The 17,254-nt window shown below is 41.0% G+C and overlaps 1 protein-coding gene across 3 annotated transcripts in view; it reads right to left on the reverse strand.

Annotated features, from left to right (window-relative positions):
- Nucleotides 1–1,035: 1,035 nt before the first annotated feature.
- Nucleotides 1,036–17,254, reverse strand: part of lpp (LIM domain containing preferred translocation partner in lipoma) — a 103,191-nt gene continuing 86,972 nt past the window's right edge. For all 3 annotated transcript variants that reach the window (XM_077717852.1, XM_077717850.1, XM_077717851.1), the window contains exons 8-10: nucleotides 3,345–3,523; nucleotides 1,940–2,060; nucleotides 1,036–1,869 (exon numbers count right to left, since the gene is read on the reverse strand). In XM_077717852.1, the coding sequence (XP_077573978.1) occupies nucleotides 1,741–1,869; nucleotides 1,940–2,060; nucleotides 3,345–3,523 (429 nt within the window). In that variant the 3' untranslated portion in view covers nucleotides 1,036–1,740. The remainder of the gene's footprint in view (nucleotides 1,870–1,939; nucleotides 2,061–3,344; nucleotides 3,524–17,254) is intronic.

Raw genomic sequence — 17,254 nt, forward strand, 5'->3', positions numbered from 1 at the left:
AAAGTAATTATAATAGACTTTTTTTGGGGTATTTAGCATTATTTGGATTAGCTTAGCATAATAGCATAAAGGTTTTTTTTTTTTAAAGAAACAAATCAGTTTTGTTTCTTAAAAATTCTTTTAACTTCAAAATATCTAATTTTCTGAAATGTTTTTTCCTCATTAGGGTGGCAAGGGGGTGCTGGAGCCTGTCCCTGGATGACTGCAGGACAGAGGGGAGGGACACCCGGAATCGATGGACAGCCAATCACAGGGCACAAGGAGACAAACAACTAATTATTTACAGGTAGGGGAAATTTAGCATGTTTTTTTTGGAATGTGGGACCAATCTAAGTACAATTTAGCATAAAATTAGCTTAGCATGTATGTTTTAGGGATGTGGGAGGAAGTAGACGGGACCTGGATTTGAACCCAGGACACCAGAGCACGTGCCGTCCACTACAAAATATAACATGTTAAAGAAAGTTAATAATTACTTAGGAATTGATTATTTATTTGTCTGTTTGTTGTTGTATTTTTGCAGTTTTTAGTGAAGCTTTAAATCGCATTATACCGTGTTACAAAATGTTTGACCCTATTTCGTGGGCCTGTAATTTGGACAATTTTTGTTGGAATGAGCTCAAATTTTCGCAGCTCGTGTAGAAATGTTTTTAGTTTTTGTGTGTAATGTTTGGCAATTTTGTCTTTTCAGGTTAAGAAATGCCGTTGACTTAAAAAGAAAAGGTTAGGATAGTGTAGCGTGCCTTCTTCACAAATTCTGCAAAAAAGGCACCAACTACAAAAGAGAGAAATACCAAACTTTACACACAAAAACTTGAAGTGTTTCTACACAAGCTGTGAAAATTTGAGGTCATTTCAACAAAAACTGTCAAAATTATAGGCCTACAAAACAGAGTCAAACATTATGGAACACCCTGTACTTGTATAATGACAATCAAAGTATTAAATTCTAAGTTAAAATTATACAAAAAACCTAACTACCATTAAAAATAGAACAATAAAATAGTATTTAAATAAATTTAAAAAAGAATTGGCTGCAGTTGCAACATTTTTTATTAAAGAAAGGAAAAATAAACATCAAAAACATGTTTGCGCGTGTGAGGCGGCCATTTTGTTTGTTTACTTTGGTCACAAAGGGGCAAAAAAGGCACTTTTTGTTAAGTAAAAGATAGCAAGCTAACAACAGCATTAAAAAAAAGGTCATTAATGTTAAAATTTAAAAAATAAGATCATTTAAAGTCATTTATCGTGTGCTTACCATTTAGCGTTAGCTAGCATTTTGCGCTAGCTAGGTGATCGTAGCGGGGAAATGGTCATGCGTGTCGTACACGTGGGAATTAAAGTAGAAGAACTTTTAGCTAAGTGTAGCTATTTGTAGCTTGTATCATGTTGTAAGAAATAATAACGCGTACCGACGGCGTTAGCTCGATGCTAAGATAGCACCGAGGAAAATCTGCTCTAAGCGCGCTTTAAAAAAAATCATAAAAACTCATAAAAATTCTGATAAAGTGTCCATGCGACGCGATCGATGCTAGTTAGCCATGTTAGTGGCGGAATTTCAAACGTAAACAAAAGAGAAAGTTGCATAGGAGGAATGAAAAAAGCGCTAACGAGTTAGCACGGGGCTATTTTAGCGGAATGCTCGCCCGATTTTGATCGGTAAACGCCATAAAGAAAGAGTTGAAAATGCCCAAAATTCGCCATGGCGTTTCAAAGGCTACGTTCTGATTGGTCGACCGTTTACAGGTCGGTGGTGGCTTTGGCGGAAAGCGCTTGGATGCGACCGCTGTTACAGTTCTTGCACAGGACGTGGCCATCCAGAGGGTAACAACCCTGGTTGTCGCCCTCCGACAACAGGCAGCCGCAGTCCTGTAATGGAGAAACGTCAAAGTTGGGATGTCGCCAAACGGCGAATGGTCGCTCGGTAAGTACGTCGTACCTCGCAGCGGTAGCAGTGCACGTGGAAATCTCGATCCAAGGCCACGATGCGAACCGTTTCCTCCTGCCCGGGGGCTGGCATGATGGGCTCGGCGCACACGCAGCAACGCGGTGCAAACTTCCTGTTTGGCCGCAGCAAAAAAATAAATAATAAAACATAATAAAATATCACAAGCCCTTGTTGGATCCTGATTACGCCAACTGCTACATGTCACTTACCACCTCATTTCATTTTTATTGTACTTTTATTAAACTTTAAATCTCAATGTACCTGTATAATGACAAGACATTCATTTCAATTGTTACCACTACTACCACCAATACTACTACTACTACTAATACTACAACTACTACCACCACAACTACCACAATTACTACCACTACTACCACTATTACAACTACAACTACCATTACTAACTACAACTACCATTAGTACAACTACTACCACTACCATTACTACAACTACTGCCACTACCATTACTACAACTACTGCCACTACCATTACTACAACTACTACCACTACCATTACTACAACTACTGCCACTACCATTACTACAACTACTACCACTTCCACTACTACTACTACAACTACTACCACTACCATTACTACAACTACTACCACTACCATTACTACAACTACCACTACCATTACTCCAACTACCACCACTACCATTACTACAACTACCACCACTACCATTACTACAACTACCACCACTACCGCTACCATTACTACAACTACCACCACTACCGCTACCATTACTACAACTACCACCACTACCGCTACCATTACTACAACTACCACCACTACCGCTACCATTACTACAACTACCACCACTACCGCTACCATTACTACAACTACCACCACTACCGCTACCATTACTACAACTACCACCACTACCGCTACCATTACTACAACAACTACAACCACTACTACAACAACTACAACCACTACTACAACAACTACAACCACTACTACAACTACTACCATTACTACAACTACAACCACTACCACTACTACAACCACTACCACTACTACAACTACTACTACCACAACTACAACCACCACTACCACTACTTCAATTTCTACTATTACCTAACTTATTATAACATTTCCACTCTGTCTACCATATCTATGACAAATAACCTTACAATTATATTTTACTCTGACCTTAAAATTTCTATTAGTCAAATTCAGCCAACTACTACAACTACTCATACAACTGTAAGTCTCACTACCACTACTAATAACAATTTGTATGTTTCTACGTTATTCTGAACAAAGAAAACCAACCTGCCGTACTAGTTTCCATTTCTACACCCCTACTTGTATTCTAAGTACTACAATAAAGTACTCACTACTCCAACTTTCCCCACAACAATGACTTCATGGGTTGAAGTCTACTAACCTGTGGAAGTCTTGTATGCAGTGGATGTGGTTGGAGGCGTCGACGGTGAAGGGCACGCCGTCGAGGCTGCGCTTGCAAACCACGCAGATGAAGCAGTGAGGGTGGTAGGCCTTGCCCGTCGCCCTCAAAATGCGCTCCATGATGGGTTTGCTGCACATGCTGCACGTCTCCAGCGTGTTCTGAAACAGAAACAATGGCGCACTGGTCAATACCCTGGCCTTATAAAAAAAAAAAAATCTATATATAAAAAAAAAAACAATCACATATGAAATCGGTCATGCAGAAATACAATACAGTTGTACCTCTACTTACAAAATTAATTGGTTCCAAGACTTTTTTCGTAAGTAGAAGTGTACTATATATGTAAATGTTCTTAATTTTTTCCACAGTGCTCATACAACTACCAACTAAACCCTTTAAAATTGGTCAAAATGTCCCAATTTTGTATGACAGATATGCGGAAACACAAAAATGAGACTTTAGAGATTTTAGACTTTGAAATATATGAAATATTTAAATATGTACCATGTTGCATTTGTAGTTTTTAATTGCTTAATAAAGGGAATTCAAAATGAAATAACGGATAAGGAAATACATTTACTTTTTAAGGCATTTCTTAATTTTTATGTATCTCAAAATCATTTGTGGAGTTCCTCAATTTCAAAATAAAATAATTTACGAAAAAATTAAACTGTAATTGTGTGAAACCTAATAATTTATATCCTCCTGCCCCAAAAAAATAACTATATTTATTAATGAAGTAATTTTTTTAAAACAAAAATGTTAGTCATTTTTGATGCCCCAGTAGTAGTAGTAGTAGTAGTACTTTTTTCGTTTTTTTGTTGCTTTGGTTTGTCCTTACATGGCCCGGCCGGCAACACAGCCGATTTCGTCCCTAGCGAGCGGGAACGGCGGTAAATATTTCCACTTTGTGATGACTGCGGGCTTTCTCCCGCCAGGATACTTGGGCAGACGGCGGGGGGAGTCGGTTGGGGGGAGTCGGTTGGGGGAGGGCCCAAGGAAGGATTCCTTTTGCGCTTAGTATGTCGCTTCGGTGGCATCTCTCCCATTTGTTTTCGGTCTAGGGGGGGGTCGTCAATTGAGACGTGGCGTACCCTCAGAGACTCTTGGCGACATCTTGACAAGGTTTTTAGCTTCCGTTCTTGGCCCGAGACGAACATTTGGAACGAAACTACGTTTATCTTCGGGACGTACGTACATAGCGCCATCTTCGTCTAAAGTGCAGGAGTCAAATTCAAGGGACAGGTGGCGCAACAAATCATTTTGCGTGGCCTGAAAAGTCAATGGCGTTCGCTAGCTAACCTTAAAAAAAAAATTGGGAAATTTTAGAAAGTGGCGCAGTGTTAAAGTGGTTTGTGCGTTGGGCTCGCAGTTTTGGGATCGTGGGTTCAAACCCAGATTTTTTTTTCCTGTATTCGCTGAGTTTGCATTTTTTTTTTCTTCGGCTACTTGGGTTAACCCTAACAAAACCATGCATGCTAGGCTAATTTGATGCTAATTGTTCTTAGCTATGAGTGATTGGTTGTTTGTCTATTACAGAAATGTGAAATTAATATTTTTTGAGATTATATTTCTGGTCTAAATAATCTGGCGATATCCGAGGGATGACTGTATTCCCTTCTGTGTATTTCCTGGATGTGTCCCCGCCCTCCCCCCCTCGCCGCCGTTGCCGCTGTTCCGCACGCTCGACCGGGCTAAACGGCACACGCTTCGGCACCCCCTACCCCTTCGTTTGAGAGTTTCCAAACATGGTCGTGGGCGTGTGGGCAAACACGGGCTGAGCCACGCGCCGCCGCCGCCGGGCCCGCGGTGGCCGCTATGTGTGTGTGCGCGATTCCATTCCGCGTCCGCTTGCTAATGAGCGCTTGAGCGTAACGCGTTTGGGCTAGCGTGCTAGCGTGCTTGCTCAGGCGCTGTCATTACTGCGCTTTTTTTTTTATGCGGCTCAACGACACACTCTGAGGACGTGACCTTTGTTCTGGGGTCATTACAGAAATGTTTGAAGCTGAGTTACCGTTTAAATTTGAACGCTAAAATATTTTATAGCTAATGTTGTACTAGCTTGTTTTAGCAACAACATTTATTCTTAATTTTTTAAAATTTGGTCACATTTAACCGTGGGAACTTTTGTTTTATGGAGAATAATACTTTTATTTCTTAAAAAATAGTTATGCCAAGAAAGCTAGTTAGCATAACTTTAGCATCACATTCTAGATTTAGCATAAGTTTCCACTTTGGCGGATTTTTAACTCCAGTTCAATTATTTAGACAATTATTTTAATTTTTTCTTAACTACCATAAATTTTAATCCAAGCTAGTAGCTAGCAGCTAGCTTCTCCACCTGAGAACTTATCAGAGATTTTTTGAAGTTTATCGTCTTTATCAGTTATAATAGCTAAAGTGCTAATGTTGAGCAGTAACAGCTAGCTTCCATTCCCGAGAAATTTATTTATTCATTTTTAATTTCAAAGCTACGGCAGCTAGGTACAACAGCTAGCTACAACAGCTAGCTACGACAGCTAGCCACCACAGCTAGCTACAACTACGATTAGGGGCATTTGTCCTCTTAATAAGCAGTTAAAGCTAGCTAAACTGCTAGCTTAGTAAAAGCTAACATTAGTACGGACTTGCAACATTTTCACTATTAAAACGGCCAATATTATAAATAAATTATGCAATTAAAATTAGTAAAATGATCAGTACAATGAACTAACCATAAAGTTTTTATTGTTTTTTGTTTATTTTTTTAATAATTGACAACGTTCCAGAAACTCATTTTCAAACCAAAACAAGGTCCAATCTGGGAATGACCTTTGACCTTAACAATTTATACCTAAGCTAAACAATTCTAAATAACGTTTTTTGACAAAATTTGATGCTATTTTACACTATAAAAAATTTCCGTACTTCTAAAATTTTCCAATTGCGAACCTGGCATCCCGTTAACTATTTTTAGAACCAAATCGGGCCACGTCGTCGTCTTCAGACGGCAAACATCAACGTTTTTTCGTCGGGCGGCGTCACGGCACCCCCTCGCCCATTCCCCAAAAGGGGTTCCGAGAGTTCATGAAAAGCGCCACGCTCGCTCGTAGAAATCGACACGACTCCCCGGGCGGCGTTTGTGTGTAAACAATGTCCACGGCGCAGTCTCGCCGCCGCCGCGCTAGCTAGCTGGAAGTGGATAAAAAAGCTTTTTTTAATGAGCTGGATGCTGTGAGCCCGCCAGCTTTATTTACCTCGTGGGCACCAAAGCGGTTCGGTGGTGGGGGGAGGGGCTTGGTGGAGGGGGGAGGGGCTTGTGCTAATAAAATCCATGTGCAACGTGAGAACGCTAGTTGATCCGCCGCATCTTTTCCCTGCCTTTTGGCTTCTCTGCTAGTGGGAATACCTTGACCTTGTTTAGCTTAACTGGAGCATGTGATTTCACTTCCTGCGGCCCGCCATAATAAGTGTCGTACCCCCCTAAAAAAAACCTGATGACACTTAGTTACTTTTGACAGATGACGTGAGATGAAGCTAGGTTTAGAAAGTGGGGGGAGAGGGGGGGGGGTGTGCACGGAAAGATGTAAAAATTTTGAGAAGGCTTTTATTTTGAAATTTAGACATTGGGGATGTTTAAAAAAATATTTGCAGATTAATGTTATTGTTTGGCTTAATTTGAAAATAATGACATTTTAAGTCATTTGTGGGAGAAGTTATATTTTTGAGAACGCTTTTATTTTGAAATTTGGACATGTGGGAATTTTTATGAACTGATTTACAAATTAATGCTGTTGTTTGTTTTAATTTGAAAATAATGACATTTTCAGTCATTTGTGGCAGAAGTTTTGTTTTTAGAATACTTTTATTTTGAAATTTGGATATTCGGGATGTTTAAAAAATTATTTGCAAATTAATGTTATTGTTTGGCTTATTTTGAAAATAATGAAATTTTCAGTTATTTGTAACAGAAGTTTTGTTTTCAGAACACTTTTATTTTGAAATTTGGACATGGGGGATGTTCATAAAATTATTTACAAATTAATGCTATGGTTTGTTTTAATTTGAAAACGACTTTCAGTCATTTCTGGCATAAGTTATTTTATTTTTTAGAACGCTCTTATTTTGAAATTTGGACATGGGGATGTTTATAAAATTATTTACAAATTAATGTTATTAAATGCCAAAAAACACCCACATTTTTTCCTCAGCTGTCCACAAAACACCTGAACCAGGATTCACTCCCGAGCCCGCCACCCTCATATTGCCAACCCTTTGCTTTGTCACCTGGGTTGCAAAACGTCTATATGCGCCCTTCCACTAGAGGGCGCATTTAGCTTACAACGCTCAAGTATTAGAGCCCATCAACTGACTGTATGCGTTTCTATTCTCACACACACACACACACATACACACACACACACACACACACACACACTGGAGTTTGCCCACAAGGCTAAACAAACGTCTCGGCAGTAAAGCGAATGTAGGTCGCGCAGACGCGCACTTTGCAGTCAATTGTACGGCACGCTAGGCCCCCACCCCCCACATGCCGCCCCTCCCACCCCACTTCACTTCACTTCACTTCCCGCCAAGCCGGCAGTGTCCGCCGAGAGGCGCCCCGGACGCTAAACGGCGTCTGACAGCTTTTGGCGGACGCGAAGAGTCGTGTTGGCAAAACAAAGCACGTCGCGAGGACTGGAAAAGGCGAAAGCATGTGTTCCGCTGACACGGCCTCGCTCGCTCGCGCTGCCGGGCCTCCTTTCCACGGGAATTAACTACGGCGACTCTTTGCGGAACGCCGTTTTAGTGAACCGGAGATGTTTACAAATTAGCCAATTGGTAGTAAATGTAAAAAATATATAGTCATACTTCTACTGACAAATGCCTCTAGATACGAACGTTTTATTTATTTTTTTTATAAGCAAATGAGTGACTCAACATAAGAAAAAGATCCAAGTTATGAAATCCACCATGAAGTAAATGCATTTCCTTGTTATTTTATATAGAATTCCTCGAATTAAGCGATTAAAAACTCCAAATGCAACATGGCAAATATTTTCACACACTCACAAATAGGGCACACGTAAAAGTCTAAAATGTACTACAAAGTGGACGGCTTTTGGACGTGGTAAACGCCACCTGGCGGACACACACGGGTATTACATCTATAACAGCTCGCGGAGGGAGATATTTCAGTAGCGCAGGGTACATTTTTCATATGCTTGATTTATTTTAAGACAAATAAATATAAGTATACATAATTTTCTTTAGTATTTAGGAGTTTTCGCACATCTTTCATAAAAAATTGGGACACTTTGACCAATTTTAAAGGGTTTAGTTGATAGTTGTATGAGGACTATAGAAGAAATTAAGATAATTTACATATAAAGTACTTTTACTTACGAATAAAAGTCTTGGAACCAATTAATTTTGTAAGTAGACGGCACCTTTTTATATGCTTTATCTATTTTAAGGCATGAATAAATATAATTATACATAATTTTCTCTTATTTTTGTGTTTCTTAACATCTTTCATGCAAAATTGGGACATTTTGACCAATTTTAAAGAGTTTAATTGATATAAAGTAAACTTCTACTTACAAAAAACGTCTTGGAAACAATACATTTTGTAAGTAAAGGGCACATTTTCATATTATTTATCTATTTTAAAGCATAAATGATTATAATAATATATACATTTATTTTATTTTGTGAGTTTTCGCACATCTTTCATGCAAAATTGGGACATTTTTTTTACCAATTTTAAAGGGTTTAGTTGAAAGTTGTGAGCCCCTTTGGAACAAATTAGGAGTATTTACATATAAAGTACACTTCTACTTACGAAAAAAGTCTTGGAAACAATTAATTTCGTAAGTAGGGGGCACATTTTCATATGCTTTATCTACTTTAGGGCATAAATAAATATAATTTTGTATAATTTTCTAATTTTTGTATGTATCCTCACATTTTTAATACAAAATTGGGACACTGTTGGGTTTATTCTGTTTCATTATTATAATAGTTATATTAATTCATTTCTTTATTAAATCAATCTCTTTCTTTTCTTTGTATTAATTCATTACTTTGTTAAATCATTCTCTTTCTGTTTTTCAAAAGTCTTGAGGTCACACCAAGTCATCTTTAACCTAGACAGCCTGTTCCAGGATGGTTATACAAACAATCCACCCAATCTGGGTCCTTGAGATTTGGTGGGCCCTTGGTGACGAGGACAGGGCTATTCGGACAATAACAAGAATATTGTTATCGTTATGTAACCGTACACTTCGGGTTTTTCTGTATGTAACGATTATATGATTATGATTATATTATATGATTCTTAGGTCAAGGAGGTTGTATAATTACTCTAATCTAAATGTTGTTAGGTCTAGTCCCTGTTTTTGTTATTAGTAAAATACTTTGATTGTTATTGTAGTCCCAGATGTTGTTTTTACTCATACGTGATGGAATGATCAACAACTCTGTAACTTGTGACCATAAGAATGGGACGAAAACGTCTATTCGAGGAGACGTTCGGAAGTCGTACGGTGACGCTTGCTGTAACTCTCCCTTCCGGAAGCTTTTTATCTGTTGTATCCATTTCTATTTAATTAAATGTCAATAATTGAATAAGATGTCTTCCTGCAGTTATTGATAATTACGGACGAAGGTAATTATTAATGAACCTGACAGACACTTTAACCAATTTTAAAGGGGTTTAGTTCGTGGTTTTATGAGGATCGTAGAACGAAAGAGAGAATTTACATATAAAGTACACTTCTACTTACGAAATGTTCAAGTTAGGAAAAAAGTCTTGGAACCAATTCATTTTGTAAGTAGAGGTACAACTGTATATATTATTTTAAATAGGACTACAGTATACGATCTTTTGTAGAAATTCAAAATGGAGTGCGTGAGAGAAAAAGGTCCAAGCGGAGGTTACGGCACCCCTTTGCATCCTCTTGGTGTTTTTAACTCCCCGACTCCATTAGACGGCGAGTAAAAATAAATGTGGTGGGACATAACGATGGCGTCTTAATGAGCTTGTCTAACGTAGTTACCAAAATAAAAGTCATTTTAAATGTTGTTCCGTGCGAGAGGCGGCTTGCACCCGCTCGACAAATGTTTGGAACGGTTACCCGCGTTTTTCCTGATTCATACGTGTCGACGTTCCGGCTCGGTTTTTCTTCTCGAGCGCTTTTATTTTTTTAATATTTTTTTTTTTTGCGGCCATGATGCGAAAACCGCCGGCGATTGCGTAACGCGTTAAAACTTGCATCAGCAATTTCCCGCGGTAGAATACCCGCATTAAAAACACGGGTAGAAGAACTTTGTTTTGGTCGGCGTCGTGGATTGGTCGGTTGATGGACAGGTCGAGGCGTCCAATCAGGAAAGAGTGGAAATGTTGTTCAATCAGGGTCTAAAGATGTTTTTTAATAGTTCAATGCAATTACCTTTTTTAAATGGATTTTTTTCATTTATTTAATGACTAACGAAATGCTAAATTCTATTTACAATTATTAAAAGTAAAGATCTGACTTTGCCTCTCTGAAGTAAACATTTGTCAAATTAAAATACATATTTTATGAATCATTTATTTGCCCAATCTTTCTGAACACACTCACAACCACTCTCACACGCTCTCTCACAAACTCTCACAAACTCACACACACACAAACTCTCTCTCACACACACACTCGCTCTCACACACACACACACACTCGCTCTCACACACACTCGCTCTCACACACACTCGCTCTCACACACTCACAAACTCTCTCACACACAAACTCACAAACTCTCTCACACAAACACTCATAAACTCTCTCACGCTCACACACTCTCTCACCCAATCACACTCTTTCACACACTCACAAACTCTCACACACTCACAAACTCTCTCACACTCACAAACTCTCTCACACACAAACTCACAAACTCTCTCACACAAACACTCATAAACTCTCTCACGCTCACACACTCTCTCACCCAATCACACTTTCACACACTCACAAACTCTCTCATTCACACAAACTCTCTCACACACTAACAAACTCTCTCACACACACTCACAAACTCTCTCACAAACTCTCTCATAACTCTCTCACAAACTCTCTCACAAACTCTCTCACAAACTCTCTCACAAACTCTCTCACAAACTCTCTCACAAACTCTCTCACAAACTCTCTCACAAACTCTCACAAACTCTCACAAACTCTCTCACCAAGACACTCTCATAGTCACACTCATAGACTCTCTCACACTCTCACACACACACACACACTCACACACACACACACACACACACACTCACACACAAGTTATAGTCATTTGTCACTACAATGCTTGCCACACAAAACCGTCCAATAAGATTGCCCGAAAGCTTGGAAACGATATAAGGACCCCCCGGCCTCCACCCTGTCGATCAAACATCACTACAAGACCATCCCCCCCCTGTCCCTCCCCATCCCACCGTGATTTGAAAGCTGCTCTCGATTGCATCACCGATTTCCCGCGTATTTTTCCGCCCCCCCCCCCCCCCCCCCGACCATAACTTCATCTGGCCAGATTTTGACACACATTTTGTTACACCTGGCATATTGTTTTTTGCGCTCATCGCGCTTTCCAACGAGGCCGAACGGGAGGCAACGGGAGGCAACGAGAGGCGGCTGGCGCTCCGCACGCGATTTATGACCCGGCAGGATGAACTCGCCGCCGCTAAATTTACCGCCGCGTCTGCTCGCTGCCCGTCTCGACCGCGGCGGGGCGGGACCGGCCAATCAGAGACCGGGTGAAAGACGGGACAAAATGCGTGAGTCATCTCGGCGAATAAGAGGAGGGGGCGGGGGGAGGACGCTGACTTAACCAAGCTTGACAAACCAGGGGAGGAAGAGTGCGTGACAACCAGTCCCAAAAAGAAGAAGAGATGGGACCAAAATGGCGTCCCAAATGTCTTCTAACATGGCGCAAGTTTTGAACTTAGCGTTGCTTAGCGGTAGCATGTGAACTGGCTCCAAATGATTTATCATATTTACTCGCATATAAGCCGCACCCTGAATCTTGTCTTAAAATTTTGAAGTTACATCGTGATTTTTTGGTTTATTTTTTTAATTTAAATTAAGTATCGACTTTTGGAGATCTTTTTTGGAGTGCAATTAGCAAAAAAATATCTATTTTAACTAAATTTTTTATTCATTTAACACATAATTTTCCCATTTTTTAATTATTATTTTTTATGTACAGTTGATTATATAAAGCAGGTCTTATATTCGGGTCAATAAGTAAAAAATAAAATAATGGGCGGTCCAGTGAAGTGGTTACTGAGTGGGGCTCGCAGTTCTGGGGTCGTGGGTTCGATTCTGGTCAGTCTTATTTCAATGCAAAAAAGCATTGTCTTATATTCGGGTCAATAAGTAAAAAAATAATAATGGATGGACCAGTGACGAAGTGGTTACTGGGTGGGGCTCGCAGTTCTTGGGTCGTGGGTTCGATCCTGGTCAGTCATATTTCAATGTAAAAAAAGCATTGTCTTATATTCGGGTCAATAAGAAAAAATAATAATGGATGGACCAGTGACGAAGTGGTTACTGGGTGGGGCTCGCAGTTCTGGGTCGTGGGTTCGATTCTGGTCATTCATATTTCAATGCAAAAAAAGCATCGTCTTATATTCGGGTCAGTAAATAAAAGGGGGAAGTCCAGTGTGAAGTGGTTACTGAGTGGGGCTCGCAGTTCTGGGGCCGTGGGTTTGAATCTGGTCAGTCATATTTCAATGCAAAAAAAGCATCGTCTTATATTCGGGTCATGAAGTAAAAAGGGGGCAGTCCAGTGTGAGGTGGTTACTGAGTCGGGCTCGCAGTTCTGGGGACGTGGGTTCGATTCTGGTCAGTCATATTTCAATGCGATAAAAGCAGGGGTAGGAAACCTATGGCTCTGGAGCCACATGTGGCTTTTTTTTTGAAGGGTGCTTATAGCTTAATGCTAACCTGTTAGCTAAAATATGGAAAGCGGTGGTGATAGAGCCCAGTCCCGAAACTTTTTGGACTTTAAAAAGTAGTAAAATGACTAAAATTACAATTCTATATATTTTCCCTTTTAATCAACATGGCACTCAAAGAACAACTTAATAAAAATATGAATTTCTTCCTGACCCGCAACATTAAAAATGTATATATATATATTTTTTAGCTGATTTCACCTATTGGCATAAATAACGACAATCGTGGACAAAATGTCTTCAATTCCAATAAACACCCAGATGAAATTTCTAACCGGACGCTATGAGAGCGGTCGCTAACGCCGTTAAGAGGTAGCGATCGGATCTGGACGGCGATAACCCGCGTTTTGCCCTCCGGTCTTAAAATTATTGTTATTTAGCTTCCATTGTTTGGACAGCGGACGGCGAAAGTCCCTCATGTTTTTTGTCTAAGCACATTTCCTGGCCCGGGGGGGTAAAAAAGGGAAAATACGGGCGACCCGGCGCTGACCCGCCGCCGCGTCACTCCGACTCACGACATGGGCCCACCACCGCCGGGGTCTTTGTCACTTTCTCTCGGCTAACGCGGCGGGAGACGTGGTCTAAAGTCCGGAGGGCTGGTTTTCTGCCGCGGTCCGGGATTTTGGGGGGGCGGGGCAAAGATAGGGGGTGGACGGGGACGCCACCTTACGTTCGGCGCGGTCCGTCACGTCAAGGGTCGAGTAGGGTCTTTTTTTTTGGACTTTAAGGCAGAGCGGCAGTTGTCCCGGTGAGACGGCAGTACCGCTGACACCTTTTTTGGGGGGTGACGCGTCAAGTTCACCCGGACAAGACGGCTGTGTCCAAATTGGTCGGCTTCACCCAGTGAAATTGACTCACTGTAGCGTAGTGGACACTTCAAGTCAACTAAGTCCTACTCGTCAATGTCTGGTTGGTGTCTTGTTTTGGGGACGCCAAGTGTCAGGAATGTGCTTTTATTTGGTTTTGATACCATTTTTTTTAGATGGTTGTCTGGCCATATTTTTGGAATAGTACAAAAAAAAATGGGCGGACCAGGGGAGAAGTGGGTGCTGAGTGGGGCTTGCAGGTTGGGGGTTGAGGGTTCGATTCTGGTCAGTCTTTTTTCAATGCAAAACAGTATTGTCTTATATTCAGGTCAATAAGTACAAAAATTAATAATGGGCGGTACAGTGGGGAAGTGGTTACTGAGTGGGGCTCATAGGTTGGGGGTTGTGGGTTCGATTCTGGTCAGTCTTATTTCAATGCAATTTCTTTTCTTATATTCGAGTAAATAAGTAAAAACATAATAATGGGCGGACCATTGGTAAGTGGTTACTGGGTGGGGCTCGCAGGGTGGGGGTTGTGGGTTCGATTCTGGCCAGTCTTATTTCAATGAATAAAAATATTGTCTTATATTTGGGTCAATAAATTAAAAAAATGGGCGGACCATGGGTTAAGTGGTTACTGGGTGGGGCTCGCAGGTCGGGGGTCGTGGGTTCGATTCTGGTCAGTCTTATTTCAATGCAATTTTTTTTCTTATATTCGAGTAAATAAGTAAAAACATAGTAATGGGCGGACCATTGGTAAGTGGTTACTGGGTGGGGCTCGCAGATTGGGGGTTGTGGGTTCGATTCTGGTCAGTCTTATTTCAATGCAAAAAATCATCGTCTTATAATCGGGTCAATAAGTTAAAAAAAATATGGGCAGACCACTGGATAAGTGGTTACTGGGTGGGGCTCGAAGTTCTGGGGCTGTGGGTTCGATTCTGGTCAGTCTTATTTCAATGCAAAAAAGCATCGTCTTATAATCGGGTCAATAAGTTAAAAAAAATATGGGCAGACCACTGGTTAAGTGGTTATTGGGTGGGGCTCGAAGTTTTGGAGTCGTGGGTTCGATTCTGGTCAGTCCTATTTCAATGCATTAAAGCATTGTCTTATATTCGGGTCAATACGTTTTCGAAAATTATGGGTGGTCCAGTGCTGAAGTGGTTACTGAGTGGGGCTCAAAGTTCTGGGGCCGTGGGTTTGATTCTGGTCAGTCTCATTTCAATGCAAAAAAAATTGTCTCATTCGGGTCAATAGGGTATGTCTCAAGTTTTGAGATTGAGGGTTCGATCCCAGGTTACCCGGTGAGCGAAAGCAACTGCCGGGAGAATTTGGGTCACCGCCATCACCTTCCAAAACCCACGAATGGCACGTACGGGTATTTCAATGTATTCCAGGGGGCAGCTCGTGTCTTTGGTCTGCTCAACTGAATGGAAAGACACCCCAATGCAGACACCCCAATGAACATTCCGTCTAAGGGGGTGTCACCCACATTCCCACCCAGGATGTCACAAAAGACCGTGGAGGAAAATACCACCGGGTTGCCCAGGTCCAAGTCCTCGTTAAGGGGATCAAACTCTCGCCGGGTGACGCCTCCACAGACTTGCCAAAAATGTCAAAAATCATATTTCGTAGTGGCTCAGGGAGAACATGGAAACTACACAAAGTGAAGACCAACCTGGAATCGAACCCACGACCCCAAAACTGTGAAGTCTACTTTATGCGCGTATAAGCCGTGCCCCCGATTCAGTCATCATTTTTTTTGTTACAAATATGGCTTATATGCGAGAAAATACGGTATTTATGGGGAATTTGTGGACGTCACTGAGGGGCTCGCAATCAAAAACTACCGGATCGAGCGCCTAGAGGACTAATGTTTTACTTTGAAGGGAAAATCTTGAGAAAAACTATCGCACATGGTATTTTTAGATCAATTTGTGCGCATATAAGCCGTAACCGCGATTCAGTCTTTTTTTTTTTAGTGAGAAATACGGCTTATATGCGGGAAAATACGGTATTTTGGGCAATTGGTGGACGTCGCTCAGGGGCTCGCCATTAAAAACGATCAAATCGAGCGCCTAGATGAGTACAAATGTTTTACTCTGAAGGGAAAACCTTAAGAAAAATGATCGCACGTAATATCTTTTAGATACTTCATTTTTTAGTGACAAATACGGCTTATATGCGAGAAAATACGATATTTGTGGACATCGCTGAGGGGCTCGCCATCAAAAACGATCGGATCGAGTCCAAATGTTTTACTTTGAAGGGCAAATCTTAAGAAAAATGATCATAAGTAGTATTTTTTTGGCAAATATGGCTTATATGCGAGAAAATACGATATTTGTGGACATCGCTGAGGGGCTCGCCATCAAAAACTACCGAATCGAGTCCAAATGTTTTACTTTGAAGGCAAAATCTTAAGAAAAATGATCATAAGTAGTATTTTTTTGGCAAATATGGCTTATATGCGAGAAAATACGGTATTTTGTAGACGTCGCTGAGGGGCTCGCCATCAAAAACGATCGGATCGAGCACCGAGACGAAAACCAAAAAGACAAACGAGAGTGTATCATCGCTTTGTTGTCAGCCATTTGACTGGAATCCCAGCCGACGGTCTCCCGCCCACGCACCTGTCAACGCTCGCCGTGACGGATACGCGGACCGTCACACGGCTGGCCCCGTCTTCGGGAGACGCTAGACGCCAGACCCCGCCCCCTCGCCGAGTACTCAAATACTCCCGCCTGTGCTCTAATTGACTTGTGTGTGTTTTCACACGTGATTAAGTCGCTGTTGATTCCTCAAAGGAGGACGCCAATTAAATGGCGGCAACGGCGGCGGTGGAGAAGGCGGAGAAGGCGCATTTGACAAAGGCAATTAGAGCCTCGGGGAGGGAGAGGAATAATGACACCGGAATTTCTTGTTGGGGTTTTTTTTGGGTTAAAGTTGACAATATGGCCGAAGACAGTGTTTTTTAAATGACGTTTTTTTGCTATTAAAATGGAATTAGACTTATTTTTTTGCCAATAAGATTGATTTAATAGCAATGAGATTTTATTTTTGCCAATAAGATAGATTTTAGAGGAATTTTAGTTTATTTTTGGTATGGAAAT

Source organism: Stigmatopora nigra, chromosome 5 (assembly GCF_051989575.1).
Source record: "Stigmatopora nigra isolate UIUO_SnigA chromosome 5, RoL_Snig_1.1, whole genome shotgun sequence".
Taxonomy (NCBI): domain Eukaryota; kingdom Metazoa; phylum Chordata; class Actinopteri; order Syngnathiformes; family Syngnathidae; genus Stigmatopora; species Stigmatopora nigra.